The sequence below is a fragment of the Lactuca sativa genome, chromosome 5, assembly GCF_002870075.4.
Source record: "Lactuca sativa cultivar Salinas chromosome 5, Lsat_Salinas_v11, whole genome shotgun sequence".
Taxonomy (NCBI): domain Eukaryota; kingdom Viridiplantae; phylum Streptophyta; class Magnoliopsida; order Asterales; family Asteraceae; genus Lactuca; species Lactuca sativa.
The window spans coordinates 294956482-294977186 of record NC_056627.2 but is presented as its reverse complement, the minus strand read 5'-3'; the positions used below and the strand labels follow the sequence as shown (position 1 = coordinate 294977186).

Here is a 20705-nt window from a genome sequence, read left to right as displayed (position 1 = left end):
ATCGATGATATGTATGGTCTTTTGACAATGTATCCGCAAAACAATGTTATGGTTAACCACTAATGCGAGGTATGGTCTTTTGACATGTGTAATGCTAGGTAGTCTTTTGAGACACATGTACAATTTTTTGCTAATTTTTAGTAATGTTACTTAAGGTAACATGTAGTTACAACTTAGGTAATTCAACATATATGTAAAGTTTTGGTATATTTGACGTTTAGATGAAAATGAATGTTTTGGTATATTTGTCATTTATTATGTGTATTCACGTTGTAAATGTGTGTTGTAAATGCACGTCGTAAAAACGTCGTAAAGGCGCGTAGTAAAAACGAGAGACGTAAGGTTACGACATGCGAATGAGCGTCGTCTTCCTTTATGACATGGCCTTCCTTGACGCGCATTGCGTATCATAAGAGCGCGTCGTCTCTAGACGACGCACATTTGAGCGTCATCTTCGTTTATGACATGGCCTTCCTTGACGCGCATTGCGTATCATAAAAGCGCGTCGTCTATAGATGACGCGCATTTGCACGTCGTCTATCTTTATGACATGGCCTTCCTTGACGCCCATTGCGTATCATAAGGGCGCGTCGTCTCTAGATGACGCGCCTTTGCAAGTCGTCTATCTTTATGACATGGCCTTCCTTGACGCGCATTGCGTATCATAAGAGAGCGTCGTAAATGCGCGTCGTAAATGCGCGTCGTCTATCTTTATGACATGGCCTTCCTTGACACGCATTTGCGCGTCGTCTGAGCCTTTTACGACGCGCAATGAGCGTCGTAAAAGGCCTTATTTCTAGTAGTGTTCATTATAACTCGGATTTCGATGAGGTTTTCGCCTAAATGTTTCTAACGAGACTATCCACAACTTTTAATAATAAAATTTTACTTATTTCAAAATTTATATTTTCGTTAAATTTCACTATTTGCCTTTTGATTGGAATCTCACAAGACTTCCAATACATTCTGAATGATTCTAAGCATAGTTTTACTTCACTTCTAGTAAAACCATCTGTTAGAACTCAAGATTCAAATTCTCATAATATTTAGTAATATTATGCATTACAAAACACGATTTCAAAACGTGTATGTTACAACCCATAACCATAAATGTTCACAAAATCATTTTTTCAAAAGTGTATTTTAGTAATCATAGTATCCCAAAATCCAAACAGCATGAAAACCTAGGGATGTGCACGACCACGCCTTTGCCTTGTCATAGCCATCTGAAGTACCTAAAACAATAAACTGAAACTATAAGTCAAAGCTTAGTGAGTTTCCTTTAAAGTACCAACACACAAACATATAACAACATATATTGGGTCCAAAACTAACAAACTGGATTACCCCTGAGCCCACAATATGATTTTGGCTTGCCCTTTAGGCCCACGACTCATATATGGCTTGCTTTCGAGCCCACTGCACAAGTATGGCTTGCCTTTTAGGCCCATAGCTTGTGTCTGGCTTGCCCCGAGGTTTGTTGGCTACCAGACAAAGTAGTACTACCTCAACCCAACCATACTATATCGACATATACTCAACATATAACATATATCCAGCAAACAGATAAACATATAACCAGTCAGCAGACAATCAGGCAGATCTACAGATCACTACCACGTACTACATCCTATATACCAAGACATAGATCTAACAGATCACTACATCATAGCACCATCCTCTATACCATGATATATAAATAATGGATCAACATTGTTGCCTTCGACCCACAAGAATAGTAAGGAAGACTCGCCTCTGGGTCTGAAATGATCGTTGAACAGGACACAACTCTATATATCAGCTCTATCGGTCACCTATCCAACAAATAGCTACCAATTATCAAATACAACTCAAAATACCCATATATCAAACTTGGTCAACATCAACGGTCAAAGTTAAAGTCAACTACGGTAGGTCGCCACGTCGTGGCCATCCTTAGCCACGCAGTGGCAACCAAATGACAAAACAGTCGACTCTCATCCAAGCCGCTACGTCGTGGAGACCTTGGCCACGCCGTGGGCACTGGGCTCCCCAACATCTTAATGGATTAAGTCGATTTCCTTGATCTTAAGGGCTCCAAAACCCATATTTGGTCCATTCTGAGGTCCTAGTGGATAAATATTCTAACTTTATCCCTTTAGACTTTCTTAGGGATTGAGATCCCATTTCTAGATCTAAATATGGCAAGGACATAACTTGGCTTAGCCCGTTAAGCACTTTCTCTTGAATACTACTAGATCCCTATTTCCAGAAAGATTCTAGCATCAAATAACAATATAAAAATCCTTACTTTCTAGACATTCATATCCAATTCATGTCTTGGACTCTATTAGGTCAAAATGAGGTTTTTTGGCCAAATCTTCCATGCATGATGCTAAAACTCAATGTTATTCCAGATCCAAAGCATCTAAGGTCCAAAATGACTTGGAGATTCATAAAGTTGCAAACTTTATGAGATCTCACCACCCATTAATCAAGGACATGAAGATTATGGCGTAGAAACCTAGATCTATGCACAATAAACCAAAAAGCTTGGAACTTGGGGACTTATGAGAGTCTAGAAAATGCACAATAAGATGGTGAGAATAGTTGCTTGCTAAATCCAAGCCTATAAGTCACATCCTTCTTCTTCTATCCTCAAAAATCAATACAAAAAGTTTAGAGAGAAAAAATAGAGGCTACGGTTTGCTTCGAGGCTGAGAGAGTGTCGTGGAGGCTGAGGGTGAGCAACCCTAGCCATCACATTCTCTTAAAATACAGCTCAAACCCCGGATATTAGGGTTTCTCATTAAACAGTTGCAAGGTCGTGGCCATAGGCTGCCACACCGTGGTGGCCATTTAAAACCCATGATGTATTTGTTAGTCTATATTATTAGCCCGCTTGTTTATGGGCCCTTTTTGTCTTTAGCCCATTAGGGTTTCTGTCTAGCTAGTATTTATATCCGCTTTATTCCTTGTAGTTTTTATGCTTTTCTTTGAGAAACCTTGTAATTTCTCTTTGATATAATCATATGACAATGTTATCATGGTATCGGAGATGAGGTTTGATACGTTGTTAGAAGTCTTTGTAGCAGTCAGCATGCCATTTTCGTTCATTATCACTGGTATTTGTCTTTTTTTTATATGTTCATTCATCGCTACTGTTGATTTGTTGCTGCTGTTGATTCGTTGTTGCGTCGGTTCGTTGCTACTGTCCGTTCGTTGCTACTGTTGGTTCGTTGCTGTTGTTGGTTCATAATTGCTTCGATTGCTTCCGCTGGTTTGTTACTCCTTTCATTCTCATATTATTATATTGTCATTGTGGTTATTCATTCACTATCAACATGACTGGAAAGGATAATTCCCTTCAGTCAATCAGTACTCGTTTGGATGGAAAGAATTATATGTATTGGAGTTACGTTATGAAGAACTTCCTTCGTGGGAAGAATATGTGGGGCTATGTCACTGGGACTAAAGCCAAACCCTCAGTGCCTCAAACTGAGAATTTTGATATGTTGCTTGATGCTTGGGAGACTGATAACTCCAAGGTTATTACTTGGATCAATAACTCTGTTACTCAGTCCATTGGTATGCAGTTGGCTAAGTATGATACAACAAAGGAAGTTTGGAATCACTTGGAGAGACTGTATACTCAGTCCAATTTTGCTAAACAATACCAATTGGAATATGATATTCATGCCCTTCAACAGAATGACCAGAGCATTCAAGATTTCTATGCTGCTATGTCTGATCTTTGGGATCAATTGGCTCTTACTGAATCTAAAGAGTTAAAAGATTTTGAGCCTTGCATTGCTAGGAGGGAAGAACAACACTTGGTTCAGTTCTTGATGGCCTTGCATTCTGATTTTGAAGGTCTTCGTGGAACAATTTCTTCATCGCTCTCCTCTTCCTTCAGTTGATTCAGTTGTCCACGAGTTAATTGCAGAAGAGACTCGTATCAAGTCCCATGCAGATAAAGGTTTTAAAGCAACCTCTACTCCTACTCCCGCTACTGATGTGCTTGCTGTCTCCTCCAGTCAATCTCGACAACCTTCAAGAGTCGCTTATGATGAGTGTGCATTCTGCAAACAGAAGAATCATTGGAAAACTCAGTGTCCATTGTTAGTCAACAAGGGTAAATCTGGTCAATCTTAGTCAGGGCAACAAAATAGGTCTGGTCAACAGAAGCATCAGTCTCATTCCTTTAGACTCCTCCATGGACCCCTCGTCCTCCACAGTTTGTTGCTGTTGTTGTTCCACCAGTTGACATAGAATCTGTTGGACATATGTCACCATCTGCATTGGATCCCAAGGTGTTTAAGAGCTTTAGATAGTATTTGGCTTCTAATCCCACTTCCATGTTTGCATCTATGTCTCACTCTGGTCCTTCTTCATCTGACACTTCAGGTATTCCCTCATCTTTGTGGATTTAAGATTCTGGTGCAACCCATCATATGACTCCTCATTTGTCATCATTTACTTCTTTGTCGCAAGTGTCATCCATTATTGTTAAGTCTGCTAGTGATAAATCTATGCTAGTTGAGGTTGTTGGGTCTGTCTCCGTTTCTTATATAACTCTTCATGATGTTTATTACATTCCCAAACTTACTTTGAACCTTGCCTCAGTCAGTCAGTTATGCAAGTCTGGTAACCGGGTGTTCTTTTCTGATTCTGTCTGTTTTATACAGGATCAACACACCCAGAAGGTGATTGGGATCGGCCGTAGGGTGGGGGAACTATATGTCTTGGAGGTCCTCAAAGTATCTGTTTTTGCTGCTCCCAGCATTGATTTATCTTCTTTTCATTTGAGTCCTTTGTCGTCTGAGTTTTATCTTTGGCATTCTCGTTTGGGACATGTGTCTGTATCACGTTTGAATTTCTTAGCATCTAGTGGTGTTTTGGGTCATTTAAACTCTTGTGATATTTCTTATTGTAGTGGTTGCAAACTAGTAAAATTTTCTGCTTTACCCTTCAATAAAAGTATGTCTTGTTCTACTGCTCCTTTTGATATTATTCATTCTGATGTGTGGGGTCCTGCACCAGTATCCACAAAGGGTGGGTCAACCTATTATGTATCTTTTATAGATGATTATACTCGATATACATGGGTTTATCTTATGAAACGCAGATCTGATTTCTTTGGTATTTACAGCAATTTTAGAGCTCTTGTTAAAACTCAACATTCGGTTGTGATTAAGTGCTTCAGGTGTGACTTAGGGGGAGAATATACCTCTAATGATTTCACTCAGTTAATCGTTTATGATGGTACCATACACCAGTCTTCGTGTACTGACACACCTCAGCAAAACGGTGTGGCAGAACGAAAACATTGTCATATTGTTGAGACTGCCCGCTCTTTGCTCCTTTCTGCGCAGGTCCCTCGTGCCTTTTGGGGAGAAGCAGTCCTAGCTGCTATGTATGTGATTAATCGTATCCCTACTTCATTGAATTAAGGAATATCTCCTTTTGAGAAGTTATATGGTCATCCACCAGACTACTCTTCCTTACGAGTTTTTGGATGTACTTGTTTTGTTCTTCGTCCTCATGTTGAAAGGAACAAGTTGGGGCCGAAATATGCTATTTGTGTATTTTTGGGGTATGGGATTGGTCAGAAAGGATACCGTTGCTATGATCCTGTGAGTCAGAAGTTATATGTTTCTCGGCACATTACTTTTTTAGAACATATTCCTTTCTACTCGATTCCTTCTACAGCCCACAATGTAACAAAGTCTGATCTTCTGCGTATTGATCCTTTTAAAGAAGATATAGAGGCTCAAGACTCATCTATGCCACATGATCCCTCGGTACATGACACACCCACTTCTTCAGAGTGTGCCTCGACTCCACCTGTTCCTGAGCCTAATCCTTCGATTATTAAAGTTGAGGATCCTCCTCCACCACCACCTCTCAGGAGTTCTTCTCGTCATGTCAAGTCCACCAAGCTACCAGATTTTTCTTACTCTACATATTCAGGACCGTTTGCTTCATTTATAGCAAGCATCCATCATCTGTCTGAACCTGAATCATATAGAGAAGTTGTTTCAGATCCTCTTTGGCAGAATGCTATGGCTGAAGAACTCACTGCTCTTTATCAGACTCATATATGGGATTTCGTTTCTCTTCCTCCTGGGAAACATACGATAGGTTGTCGTTGGGTGTACAAGATAAAAACAAAAGCTGATGGCTCTGTTGAACGATATAAGGCTAGACTTGTAGCAAAAGGGTATTCCCAACAATATGGTTTTGACTACAAGGAGACATTTGCCCCAGTTGCAAAGATGACGACAGTTCATACTATGATTGTAGTTGCATCCGTTCAACAGTGGAAGATCTTTCAAATGGATGTCAAGAATTCCTTTTTGAATGGTGACCTTCATGAAGAGGTTTATATGACCCCTCCTCCAGGAATTCAGCATCGACCAGGCGAGGTTTGTCGGCTTCGCAAAGCTTTGTATGGGCTCAAGCAAGCCCCTCGTGCTTGGTTTGAGAAATTTTCCACAGTGATTACCTCTCTTGGATTTGTCCAGAGTAATCACGATTCTGCTCTGTTTGTTAGATGCTCGAGTGCAGGACGGATTCTTCTGTCCTTATATGTGGATGACATGATTATTACAGGTAATGACCATTGTGGTATTGAGTCTTTGAAGCATGATCTAGCTCGTCGATTTGCTATGAAGGATTTGGGCTTGCTGCGTTATTTCTTGGGTATTGAGGTCGCTCAGTCTAAGAAAGGGTACCTTCTTTCCTAGACTAAATATATATCTGACTTGTTTACATGGGCGAGACTTTCTGACAATCGGACTGTTGATACCCCTCTTGAAACCAATGCTCGATACTCTCCTAATGATGGTGTTCCTTTGTCTGATCCGAATATTTATCGTACTGTGGTGGGAAGTTTGGTTTATCTCACAGTCACTCGTCCAGATATTGTTCATGCTGTTCATATTGTCAGTCAGTTTGTTACTTCACCTACTTCTGTTCATTGGGGAGTTGTTCTTCGTATTCTGAGATATCTTCGTGGCACTCAGTTTCAGACTCTCTTGTTTTCCTCGACATCTTCTCTTGAGTTACGTGCCTATAGTGATGCTGATTGGGATGGTGATCGTCATGATCGTAAGTCTACCACTGGATTTTTTGTATTTCTTAGAGAGTCTCTTATTTCATGGAAGAGCAAGAAACAGGATGTTGTCTCTAGATCTTCCACGGAGGTTGAATATCGTGCTATGGCTGTAACTACATGCGAGAGTATCTGGTTACGATGGCTGCTTGCGGATATGGGAGTTTACATTTCTTCACTTACTCCCTTGAATTGTGATAATAAAAGTGCGATACAAATTGCGAAGAATTCTATTTTCCATGAGCGGACGAAGCACATTGAGATTGATTGTCATTTTACTCGTCATCATTTGCAGCTTGGGACCATTTCGCTTCCATTTGTTTCATCAACTTTTCAGCTTGCGGATATTTTTACGAAGGCTTTATCGGCTTCTCGGTTTCGGTTCTTATGTGACAAACTCTCAATGCTTATTGCTACGGCATTGTGAGTTTGAGGGGGAATGTTAGTCTATATTATTAGCCCGCTTGTTTATGGGCCCTTTTTGTCTTTAGCCCATTAGGGTTTCTGTCTAGCTAGTATTTATATCCGCTTTATTCCTTGTAGTTTTTATGTTTTTCTTTGAGAACCCTTGTAATTTCTCTTTGATATAATCATATGACAATGTTATCAGTATCAACCATCACCACATTGTGGGATTCCTTCACCACGACGTGGTGCCGCCCAAAAACAAAATAAAGTACCCCTACAAATCCGGATGTTACATGGGGAAATTGATTATCATAAAATAGTTAAAAGTTTGGGAAAATATGCAAAATAAATTGTTTAAAGGACTAAAATATGCGTTAAGAAATAGTCAAAGGACAATTGACGTAAATCTGTGTATTAGAAATTTTTTACCAGGCTGGATGCATGTGTATTGACATTGCAGGTTTATGATATGAACACGCAGACCATAGTTAGTTGGTTTTTAATTAAGGGAATTTCAATGGAAAAGAGACCATGAGATTTGGTAGAATGTTCCCATCAAATAATAGTTAAGCCATTCTACCACACTGTTCAATATATATATATATATATATATATATATATATATATATATATATATATATATATATATATATATATATATATATATATATATATATATATATATATATATATATATATATATATATATATATAGCTATCTACTATGTATATATATATAACTTGGACATAGCTATCTACTATATAGCTAAATTTTGCTTAATTTATTTTATATATATATATATATATATATATATATATATATATATATATATATATATATATATATATATATATATATATATATATATACTTGACACTTACCTGAGATCCTGAATCTAAGTGTTACATTGCTTCTAAGTTTTCCTATATAATTAATTAATTAACTAATGAATAAGTGCAAAAATCTAGAGGTAAGAACATAGAAAAGAGTTACTTAACTTTCTAATCAAAGATTAGTCGTGAGGAAATTAAAATCCATGATTTTTCCTGCATATTTCCATTGATTTTCTTGGAGCTTTGCAAGCACCATGAAAGTCATATGGGTTGTGTTGGTAATTACTTAACGGGGCATGTATTTTCCAGTGTAATTTTGGAGCATCTACCATTCTGCCTTCAGGAAATAAATGGTTTGAAGATGCTCTGAAATTAAGGAGAGAGATAAGCTTAATTAATTAATATTATTTAATTGATCGTAATTAAGCAACCTGATTAGCCTCATAATTAAGCATGTTCCTTCAATCTCCAAAATAACCATGTGCTTCCAAACCCATAAAACATTAGTATAAATTTAACTTTTACTCGCTTAATTGGTCTCTTGATGATTAGTTTGAAACTTTTAGCTAGCTAGCAATACAATTATAATAGTTTAATTAAAGTGTTAATTTGTCTCTTATGAGTCCTCTAGATTTTAAGGATCTTGTGTGAAAAATAAAAAAATTCTCCTAAATGTATATTTTTTTTTATATATAAGCAAAATTCGTTGATACCATGATAAGTCGATAAATGTTATAAAAACAATTAAAATAAAAGAACAATAATATGATATATATATATATATATATATATATATATATATATATATATATATATATATATATATATATATATATATATAAAAATCTTACATAGTAGTACCATTAATCATGAGAATCTTCTAGTATTCTTGGAAACAAAATTGGGTACAAACTCATCATAATCAAATATTATTCAATATATCGTCCTCAAAAGTTATCATTGTCAATCCATTTAGTCATTCTTGTAATATTGTGGACCGTAAGTATGACTTTAACAACTTTAATTTTAAGAAACTTCTGTATACAGACGTCGTTGTTACTAGAATAGTCAACAAGACTATATGCAATAACTATAGTAGAAAAACAATTGACTTTAGGAAATGATTCATACACAATAGTTTTTTGTCATAATCAACAATTCATGCATTATATAGTTGTACAATACAACATTTTAAAGCATCAATTGTTGTGTACGGAGAGAAATTGTTGTATACGAATCAGCTCCCTATTTTAAAACATAGATGGGGTTGATAGCTTCACTTGAAAAGAATTCGTAATTAATAATGAGGAAAGTGTGTCATTGTTGTCTTACTTTTTTCATATATTTTAAACGCTTTCATAGTTTCTGATTGCACTCCGGCTCTCTGGTCTCCTTTAATTGTTTATGTGTAATTGTTGTCTTACTTGGTTAATCAGCAACAACAATAAGAATATAAAAATGAGATGTCATCAGATTCAGAAACGACGAATAATGAAATACCTACTTGTTTAATTCTGGTTGATAATAAAGAAAAACAAAAGCGGAATAAAAAATAGGAGGTGAGTTTAGTGGAATTAGTAAACCAAAAATAAGGAAAACATCAATTGATTTGTAGTTGTAAATTTGAAATTTTGGAATCCGAACAAAATATAAGTTCTTGTTTGCTTCAAATGTGCATTAGCCCAAATGCAAATTTTAATTTTAAACACAGCAATTTTAATTTTAGCATGAGCTCTTAGAATCCAAATAAAACATAGGTTTTGACTTTGAATTATCGGATTATCGGTTGCTAGACAGTGGACTGAATCATATGTAAAATTAGATCCCACCACAACATGGGCCATGTACGATCGTCCCCATCGCACACCCTCAAAGATGTTGGTTTGTCTATAGCTAGATTACAAATGTTGTTGGTTATATAGGCTTAATGAGTTTATTAGTTATGCATTTAGAAATGGTTAAATATTTAATTTACCATTTACAACTACTATACTACAGTGTATTTTAAAATTAGCTATATCTTAATATTTTTCGGTAGAAGTCAAAGCATATCTTTGACCAACTGATCAAATATGAACACTTATACTTTTGATGCACATGCACCTTAGCTATATATATCGATGCGCATCTCTTCGAAATTGAAGTACAACACATATCGCATCAACTAATCTTAATCAATCACCATCATATCCTTCAACTTCATGGCAATCATCTTCTCTAAGGTTGGCATTATCGGAGGTGGCATAAGTGGTTTAGCCGCCGCTAAACAGCTTTCCAAACACAACCCAATGGTGTTTGAGGCCACCGATTCTATCGGTGGTGTTTGGAAACACTGCACCTTCAGAACAACCAAACTTCAAACACCTCGTTGTGACTATCAATTCTCCGATTACCCTTGGCCACAAACAGATGATAACTCCAGTTTCCCATCTTATTCTGAGATTCTTGATTATCTCGACTCTTATGCCAAACACTTTGATTTATTCAAGTTTATCAACTTCAATTCAAAGGTCACTGAAATCAAGTTCGTAGGTGACCACGAAACCATGGCTTATCAAAGTTTGATGTCTGGAAAACCCATGTGGGAAGTTGCTGTTTATAATACCAACTCTGACACCATTCAGGTTAACTATAACTCCTATTTTTCTCTTAATATATATGTTAATAGTATTAGATTGCATGCAGAAATGAGATTAATGTTGTTGCATGCATGTGTTGCAGTGGTATTCATTTGAGTTTATTGTGGTGTGTACTGGGAAATATGGAGATATACCCATAATACCAAAGTTTCCTATGAAGAAAGGCCCAGAAGTATTTAAAGGGAAGGTGATGCATTCTCAAGATTACAGCAAACTGAACACACAAGAATCTACACAACTTCTGAAAGGAAAGAAGGTTGTGGTTGTGGGCTACAAAAAATCTGCCATTGATCTTGCTGTTGAATGTGCTGAAGCTAATCAAGGTAAATTATTATTCATTCATTTAACAATTAATAATTATATTAAGAAAAAAAAAAGTATAACTAATTAACTAAAGAGTTGGATCGTTTAATTTGGTAATAATAAAACGTGTCGACTAAAATTGGAGCAAGAAACTATTTGTTCATGTTGATTGGCTGATTTTGAAAGTTTGACGAGTATGGAGTTGAAAAGGGAAAGGGGAAATTATCATTGTACTTTCCATTTTAAGGCATACCGTTAAAGAATTCTCCTCAAAAACTTTCCAATTTTAGACCTCTAATTTTCAACCCTTCAATAATACTCGCTTTCTCCCTCTTTAACTATCTAGTTTAAAGATACTTGTGAAAGTCTTAACCTTTTCCTAGTAAAACAACCCTTCAAGTTGTAAGTGTCTATATATGTTAAGTGTTGACTTTTTTTAATTAATTAGTTTATATAAAAAAACAAAGGCTACCAAACCAATTAGACAATTTATTAATTAAGTAGCTTATATAAGAAAAAAATAGTATAAAGGCTATTATGCTACCAAACCAATTAGACAATTTATTAGGTAAAAAACTTAAAAGAATTAGCATTCATCAAAAAATCCAAAAAAACTTAATTTCCGAGAACCTCAATCAATCTACACCAATCCTAGTCACAAAAAGTATCATGTAACGGATAAAACAGATATTATTCGTCCAAACCCTAAAATACCGAATTAACACATAGTTTTACATAAAATTTTGTGTATATGAAACTGATATATTGTTTGATGTTTATGAAAATTAAAGATGAAGAAGGGAAAGCTTGCACAATGGTGGTGAGGACTCTCCATTGGACTGTTCCACATTACTCGATCTGGGGTTTACCATTCTACATATTCTACTCCACAAGATTTTCTCAATTCTTCCATCAAAGACCCAACCAAGGCATCTTCAGAGACCTTCTTTGCAACCTAATCTCCCCAATGGTAATTAAACATTTAAACCCCATTTTCAATAATTATCTAATATTATTAATTTCACTACAAATTAACGACTAATTTGTCCTTGACTTACAGAGAAAAACAACATCCAAGATTATCGAATCTTACCTTCTATGGAAGCTTCCACTCATCAAGTACGGGTTAAAACCAGAACACCCATTTGAGGAAGACTACGCATCATGCCAAATGGCAATCTTGCCTGAAAAATTCTTCCCAGAAGTCGAAAAGGGCAAAATCAATTTCAAAAAAACATCCAACTGGTGGTTTTCGGAAGGTGGTGTTGAATTCGATGACAACACCAAATTAGACGCCGATCTTGTGATTCTTGCCACTGGTTATGATGGAAAAAAGAAGCTCAAAGACATCTTACCTGAACCCTTCAAAAGCTTCCTTCAATTCCCATCTGGCATGCTTCCTTTATATAGGTAAATAAATCATCGTTCAATGTTCATCGATTAATTTCCCCTCATTATCACCAATTTTTGCTCTGTTATACTAAAAATGTGTTAATCATGTTGACAGGGGGACGATTCATCCTTTAATTCCAAACATGGCGTTCATAGGCTATGTGGAAAGTGTCTCAAATCTTCACACTTCAGAGATTCGATGCAAATGGTTAGCTAATTTGGTTGATGATAAGTTTGAGCTACCTTCTACAGAGAAGATGCTCGAACAGATAACCACAGAAATGGAGATAATGAAGAAATCCACAAGGTTTTACAAGAGGACATGCATATCTACTTATAGCATTAATCACACTGATGAAATATGTCAAGAAATGGGATGGAATTCTTGGAGGAAGAAGAGCTGGTTGGCTGAAGCATTTAGCCCTTACAACAGTCGAGACTATGAACATGACATATGAAATTTGTACGCTTTATGCCATTTATTCTTTACTTACATAATTTGTTAAATTCACAATGTTCATTAGCGATTACTTAAAATAAAAAGAGTACTCCATAACTCAAAGAGTGCTCATATATATGCGGATGTAAAGAAAACTTGATATGGAATAAATACATATAGATATTTGTTTATGATTCTCAACATAATTCTTGTACAAATTACAAAATTAAAAGCTTGAAATCCTTAAAGACTCTGAAGCAACTTCAAGGTCTCATCAATGTGCTTTTCAGGCTGGAATTGATTGTTGTAAACAAGCTGAACAACTCCATTTTTGTCAAGAACATACGTCTGTCTACCAGGCAATGTTCCAAAAAGATCAGAAGGGACTCCCCATTCTTTTCTGACTTTATTACCCTCATCACTCAGCAAGGTAAATGGGAGTCTGTATTTCTTTGCAAATGCCTACGACAATAATAACAAACTTATGTTACTTCATTACGCATTAAAACAATAATAACAAACTTATGGATATACATGTGTTTGGGTGTACTAATTGATATGTGTACACATCTACCAAGCTTAAAGAAAGTCAAATATGTAATGGACTCAATTGGGAATGTGACATAAAATTGCAACATTAGAGATTGATCTTATTATTATTACCTTGTGTGATTCTGCATCATCACCACTAATCCCGATAACCTGGGCTCCTGCTTTCTTGAATTTTTCATAAGAGTCCCTGAATGCACATGCCTGTAGATTACATAACAAATCGTTGTTCATATAATCATATACTTTGTAACCAAGAATAAGCAATACTTTTTCCAAAATAGTTGTTTAAACTTCGAAAAGATCTTTGCTTTAAGGATATTGACACAAGAAAATGTGATTCGAACCTGTTTAGTGCAACCAGGGGTTTCATCAGCAGGGTAGAAATAGACAACAAGAGGCTTGCCTTTGAATTTCGAGAGGCTCACAGTTTTACCATCTTGATCTTTAAGCGTGAACGATGGGGGCACAGACCCTTTGTTTACCTGCAATTGCGAACACGGAGACACAGAGGTGTGAGATATTGAAGTAGACATATGATCGAGAAATCAGTGAAATGTACCTTAGCAGAAACAATGGGAGAGGTCTTGCTAATCAAAGGAGTAAACGAAGAGAAGGAAGATGGGATCGAAAGGGAGAGTTTAAGCCCATGGAAATGGGATTGAGAAGATTTGAAGGGATTATTAGCAGAAGGGTATTGTTTGGGGGTTTGAGTAGTAGCATTACAGGCAGGAAGCGAAGAAGAAAGAGATGGTTTTACCAAAGACGCCATTTTTAGGAATTGCGATTACAGCAGTGGAAACTCAGAGGTGAGGAAGATAGATAGGCTGGGTTCACCGAAATTTCTTCAGCCTATGAGAAGTAAGCGAAATCGGTTTGGGTGGGGTGGGTTTGCCTTTGCCATAAACATCCGTTTGGTTTTCCTAATTGACGTGGATGGTCGCGGACCATCCCCTTCGCATCCCAAAGTGGATGAGGATCCGGAGACAAGACTAGGTTTGCCTTTGTCACTTCTTTCACTATGGAATACAAGCAATTAGTGGTTTAAACATGGTTTAAGCAACGCTAATCTTATCATTAAAAATAACTACATCATTAGAAGAATTAAAATTAATGATCCTCATCAAAATGACCACTATAGCTGAAAATTTGTATTCATTATACATCATTTTTATTTAAGAGCACGATAAAATATTAAGATCAGAGGTATAGCAATTTGAAAATGGTGTATGACTGATATATATTTTTTCTTATGAAAAATCGTTTGATTTTATGGTATCATAGCAAAATCTTGAATCACTTATCTCTTCCTAAAATATCTTCACTCGTCTAACCCTAATTCTCACATCCTTCTACCACCAAACCTTCTCTATTCTCTAACTCTTTCTCTCATCTTGTCAGACTTCTCTTGTCGCCGACCTTCTCTATTCTCAACTCCCTCTCTCATCTAAATCAATAACCGCCAGCAATACCAAATAACATATGGTATAACCAACATAAAATCATTCATCCCTTTTATCATTGATCTTGTGCTCCTCGCTTATGATGCATGACGTGAGTTATTGTAACGTCTCATTTTCACAACCAAAAATTTACATTTTAAATAAGGTAAACCTTCCTAATTATAAATCCATTATTAAGAAAAACCGTTTGTGAGAGGACTACCACCTACTAGTCCTCTCACAACACACTTCTCCACTACCAGCTAGCCTTTATGAAATGCATATGTAACAACCGAAAAATACAACACACTTCCCAGAATCACATCACTATAAAATCATGAGGAGCGGTACGATCACGCCTTCGCCTTGCCACGATCCCCTGAAGAACCTGAAAAACATAAAACCACAACTGTAAGCCCGAAAGCTTAGTGAGATATCCCCAAAATACCAACCACAAATACCATACACGCATAACATGCCATAACGTATCCGATCACAGAACAGCTATGCACTTCGGGTCTATTGTGTGACTGGTCCGCCGCACCGGCCTACAGTCTACCTGGTCCACCCTCCGAGTCTATCCACATACATCGAGTCTACAGTATGATTGGTCCGCCCGCTCCCGGGCCTTCAATCCACCTGGTCCACTCTCTGAGTCTACAGTATGGCTGGTCCGCCCGCACCGGGCCTTCAGTCTATCTGGTCCACTCTCCGAGCCTTCGGCACGTCTGGTCCGCCCTTTCGGCGCCTACAGCCTATCCGGACCGCTCGCTGGGCCTTCGGGACAACCGGTCCGCCCTGGGTATCTTGGCCTACAGCACACAGCAGGACCCGCCTCAACCCAACTCCGGTCCAAACAACCATGTGCACATATACATACAATCATATAGCAATTCACAGTCAACAAGCAGATCAAACAGATCACATAACATACCACCATCCTAACCAAGATACCGACCTAACAGGTCACTAACACAGCATCTCCCTATCTCTCAGGATACCGATCTCAATCAGGTCTCTAACATATACCATCCTAACTCACAGGATGCAAACATATCAAAGCAGTAACATAATAACAAGTACCCGGATCTCAATCCGATAAGGGCCGGCCTTGGTGCCTTAGACCCTGTTGATATAGTGAGGATAACTCACCTCGAAACTGCCGACTGAATAGATAACCCAAGCTGCTCCGATCACTGATACGATCTCCACCACTGGACAACCACTAATGCACTGAACTCAAAACAATAATCAACAATTACCAAAATGCCCCTGGAAACCACTGGTCAACCCTTGGTCAAAGACAAGGTCAAAGTCAACCCCTGACTGACTCTACTCGCCGAGTCAACCCGATGACTCGCCGAGTCCCCATACTCAGAACTTCCCTCAATCCGCGACCTAACTCGCCGAGTCACCCCGAGACTCGTCGAGTTCAACAATTCTGAGTCCACTCGCATACCACTCACCGAGTCATCCCTTGACTCACCGATTCTCGACTCGACCAGAAAATATTGGGACTCTTCGACAAGACTTGTCGAGCCCAAGAACAAACTCGCCGAGTCTAAGGCTATCTTCAACCTACTCGCCGAGTTGTTCATACAACTCGCCGAGTTCCAGGCCATCTTCATCCAACTCGTCGAGTTGTTCTTCCAACTCATCGAGTTCCAGCTCATCTTGAAGCAACTCGTCGAGTACACCCATGTGACTCGCCAAGTACCACCGGTCTGAATCCATTCAGAAGCATTCCAGGCCATGCAATTGCTCCAAAACATAGATCTAGCCTCCAACAACTCATCCATCACGTAAAGTGGCAAACTTTACGTGAATCCAAAGAGATCTATGCATTTTGCACATTAGGGCTAAGGTTTGGGACATGATAGCTTCATCCAACACTCAACACAGGGACTTTCATGCATTCCAACTCTTCTCCTTTCCAAATCTGAGGTAGCAACCTTAGATCTAACTTCTAAACTCCAACACATCCAAATATAATCTCTAATACCCCCAAAATGATGCATCAAGGAAATAGCAGCTCAAAGACGAGATATTACCTCAAAAGAATGCCCCCAACTACAATGAAACTTGAATCCAAGCAAAGCCCCTTGCTCCAAGCCTCTCCTTCTCTAAGATCTCTTCAATAACCACCTCTCCAAGCTCTAATTTGCTCAACAATGCTGCTTCTCCATGATTTTAGGGTTTCTAGGACTCAAGGGGTGATAAAGAGGCTGGGAGGAAAACATAATGTTCTTTATATAGGGCTCAACCCCGAGAATTAGGGTTTTCTCCACTCAGCGCCTACTCGCCGAGTCCACCTCATTGACTCGTCGAGTTGGCTACTTAACACGCGACCAAATCGCGACTCTACTCGCCGAGTCCATCCATGGACTCGCTGAGTCACTCTTTCCCAATTTACTCTTTTAGCCCTTCCACTCTACTCTTGATATTTCGGGATGTTACAGCATAACCATAAGTAATCAGATATGATATACACACTGCTCAATTATGATGTATTCGGGATTTTTTTACTTCGCCACATCGTGGCTACCATTGTCACGCCGTGGCCACTGGAAAATCACCATTTTTCTCATTAAGAGCTTAATCCTTTCATATCTAAGCTCATACTTCCATATCTACTTCTCCACACTAACTTAATGGATAAAGTTTCCAACTTTATCCATTGAGACCTCACCATAAGACAAGATCTAAAACCCTAAGTCCATTAAGTCCTTAATATGAACAAAACTCAAACATGGGGCTAAGAACACTCAAGTTATGACCTTTTTCTCACTAGCTCAGAAGCTCATGACCAAATGAGCACCACATCAAGCTCTGAAGTTCCTCAAACTCTAAGCGCATTCAAGAACAAGACCAAAACATCCAAAAAGGGCTCATACTTGAAACAACAAGAATAAAGGTCAAGATATGAACCTTTGACCTCTGACAACTCATAAATGTGAAGAAGATATTGGGTCCAAGCTTGCTCCTTTCTTCCTTGCACCAAAATGAACTACCTTTGTAATGTCCCAAAAATCCGTACCAAAAATTTTCTTTAAATCATTACCAAAGCCATATTCATAAAAACATATCATAAGTCATAACATGAATTCAGAGTATCATTTCCAAAACATATTTTCATTATCAGAGTAAAACATCTCAGGTTGACTAATCAATGGTGTCTGCCATGCGATCACCCCGAGCTCTTCCCTCCGCTACCGGAAGTACGTGAAACCTTAAGCACAAAGCTTATTGAGTTCCCCAACCTACCACATACCCTGCATCAACACATACAACACATACTGGGCCACACCCGCTATGTCGGGCCTTGCCCGCTACAACGGCCCCGCCTGGCTTCCAGCCCCGCTCGGATACAGATCTGTTTCACTTAGGCCTCGCCTGTCACTGGGCCTCGCCCCTGTCCTAAGGCCTCGCCTATCTTAGGCCTCGCCCCTGTCTTGTTACTGATGAGTCATGGAACCCCGTCCCCGCTCCTACTGATAGTGAGATACGGGCCTAGCCCACACTCACTATTTCCCTAACTTGGGCCTCACCCCTGTTCTACTGTTAATGAGATGTGGAACATGGTCCACACTCTGCTATTGGTGAGATACGGGACCTCGCCCACACTCACCTCCCTACCAGGCACATACAAGTATCACACAGACAACAAGTATACTCTATCATGCAAACCATTCCTTGGGCACCCGCCCGCTATCAATGGACCTTGGTCCTAATTATCATACTGGCATACCGTGCCTAGGGCTAACCCCTGGGTCTTCCTACTCATATCTACATGGGTCGGCATTGTGGCCTTAGACCCATTCACACAAAGGGAAACTCACCTGCACTGCAGAACTTGCTGATAACCCTCTTGCTGCTGACTGACAATTCTCTGAACCGCTGCTCCACTAGCTCCCCGAGCTACCAATATCAATACATATAACACTTAGATCCAAACAGAACTCTAGAAGCCAACTAAGTCCATTCTTGACAAAGTCAAAGTCCTGGTCAAATTCAACCTTCCTGACTGACCCTACTCGCCCAGTCAGCCCGACGAGTCGTCGAGTTCATATGCTCAGAATCCTTTCATTTGCGACTCGACTCGCCGAGTCATCCCCTGACTCGCCGAGTCTACCGATTTCCGAGTGCAGTCTTGACCAACTCACTGAGTCCCCACTCAACTCACTGATCCGGGTCTTAACTCGAAGGGTTTGGGGTTTCGTGACTTGACTCGCCGAGTCCAAGAACAGACTCGCTGAGTCCAAGGCAATCTTCAACAGACTCGCCGAGTTGTTCATCCAACTCGTCGAGTTCATCTCCATCTTCATACTACTCGTCGAGTCCACTCGAAGTACTCGTCGAGTCTATTCAGTCCTTCATATATTCAGAGGCTTTTGAGTCATGCATGGACTCCAAACTGTAGATCCACTCTTCTAAAGCCTATTCCTCATGTAAAGTGGCAAACTTTACGTGTAGCTAAGGAGATCTAGGCTCAAAACACTACAAACTAGGGTTTAAGACAAAGAGGCTTTACAATAAACCCATAGACTGATGCTTTATGATTCTCTAGCCCAAGATACACTTAAATCTAAAGTAGCAACTTCAGATCTGGGCTTCTAACTCAAAATGGTTCTTAAGCTTGCCCTAAAAGCCCCAAATGTCATGTTAAAGGTTGATCTACATGCAAAAGAGTGAAAGTAACGTCTCATTACCTTCAAATGCTCTGGCAAATCCCATAAACTCTGGATATACTGCCAATCCTTGAATCCCCAATGGTTCCCCTCTTCCTTCTTCCTTCAAATCACCCAAAAATGGCAAGAAAGCTTGAATGTGCAACAATGGAGGCTTAGGGTTTCGTATTCTGGATAAGAGAGGCTATAAGGAACCCTAAGGGAGAGAATGAGATGATTAAATAGTGCACAAAGTCCCAAATTTAGGGTTTCCCTCTTCAGACCGGAATCGTTGAGTCCTCTTTGCCGACTCTCCGAGTCGGTTACTTAATCGATCCCCCGGATCCCGCTCCGACTCGTTGAGTTCCTCCATGGACTCGACGAGTTGACCCTCTGACTTAGGGTTTTCTTTCCTTTCTTAGCCTTTCTGATTTTGATTGTTACAACTCTCCCCCACTTAAACTAAACTTCATCCTCGAAGTTCGCTATGGCCAACTGACCTATGATCTGCCTCCAACACTCTGCCTGGGAACCTAACACCCGCTGGCTACCTCTGTTGGCCTTCTGCCCGGTCATTCTGACTAACATTAATCCTTGCGAATAATAATCTCAGGTCAACCTTGACCCTGAACATTCTGGGAGCACAACTTACTCAACTGAAAAACCTTCTGATACTCCCCGAGTACTTATGTTGAACACCCTAGGGGTTCACCCCTTTCTTTCCTTGTGCGATTTCTGGCCTTTCCAAGGCAACGTTCCTTAACCAACTACTTCCTCTGTCACTGTGAAGGTCCTATCCTTCACCAACTCCATTACCCCCCGCTACTTCCAGTACGGGTCTTTACCGCCAGTGTCCGCTGGACACTTCTCACAACTATAACTTAGTGCTGAGCACCCCTCCCAGCGAATGGTTCGAATAATCCTTCGAGTAAAAGA

General features: G+C 39.0%; 2 protein-coding genes across 2 annotated transcripts; one reads left to right on the top strand and one right to left on the bottom strand.

Annotated features, from left to right (window-relative positions):
• Window positions 1–10493: 10493 nt before the first annotated feature.
• On the top strand, window positions 10494–13474 carry LOC111899108 (probable flavin-containing monooxygenase 1). The gene is made up of 5 exons (XM_023894985.3): window positions 10494–10962; window positions 11060–11300; window positions 12072–12250; window positions 12341–12690; window positions 12788–13474. The coding sequence occupies exons 1-5, from the start codon at window positions 10540–10542 to the stop codon at window positions 13128–13130; spliced, it is 1536 nt and encodes a 511-aa protein (XP_023750753.1). The 5' UTR covers window positions 10494–10539; the 3' UTR covers window positions 13131–13474.
• Window positions 13226–14581, bottom strand: LOC111899110 (peroxiredoxin Q, chloroplastic). The gene is made up of 4 exons (XM_023894986.3): window positions 14223–14581; window positions 14008–14145; window positions 13775–13864; window positions 13226–13573 (listed from the first exon to the last, which is right to left on the bottom strand). The coding sequence occupies exons 1-4, from the start codon at window positions 14430–14432 to the stop codon at window positions 13355–13357; spliced, it is 657 nt and encodes a 218-aa protein (XP_023750754.1). The 5' UTR covers window positions 14433–14581; the 3' UTR covers window positions 13226–13354.
• Between the last annotated feature and the right edge of the window lie 6124 nt (window positions 14582–20705).

Bases quoted from the DNA above. Each gene is read 5' to 3' on its own strand.
- LOC111899108 (XM_023894985.3), top strand. From the start codon at position 10,540: ATGGCAATCATCTTCTCTAAGGTTGGCATTATCGGAGGTGGCATAAGT. The intron at 10,963-11,059 runs GTTAACTATAAC...CATGTGTTGCAG, and splicing joins CCAACTCTGACACCATTCAG to TGGTATTCATTTGAGTTTAT. The intron at 12,691-12,787 runs GTAAATAAATCA...TCATGTTGACAG, and splicing joins GGCATGCTTCCTTTATATAG to GGGGACGATTCATCCTTTAA.
- LOC111899110 (XM_023894986.3), bottom strand. From the start codon at position 14,432: ATGGCGTCTTTGGTAAAACCATCTCTTTCTTCTTCGCTTCCTGCCTGT. The intron at 13,865-14,007 runs GTTCGAATCACA...TGTAATCTACAG, and splicing joins CCCCTGGTTGCACTAAACAG to GCATGTGCATTCAGGGACTC. The intron at 13,574-13,774 runs GTAATAATAATA...TTATTGTCGTAG, and splicing joins ATGATGCAGAATCACACAAG to GCATTTGCAAAGAAATACAG.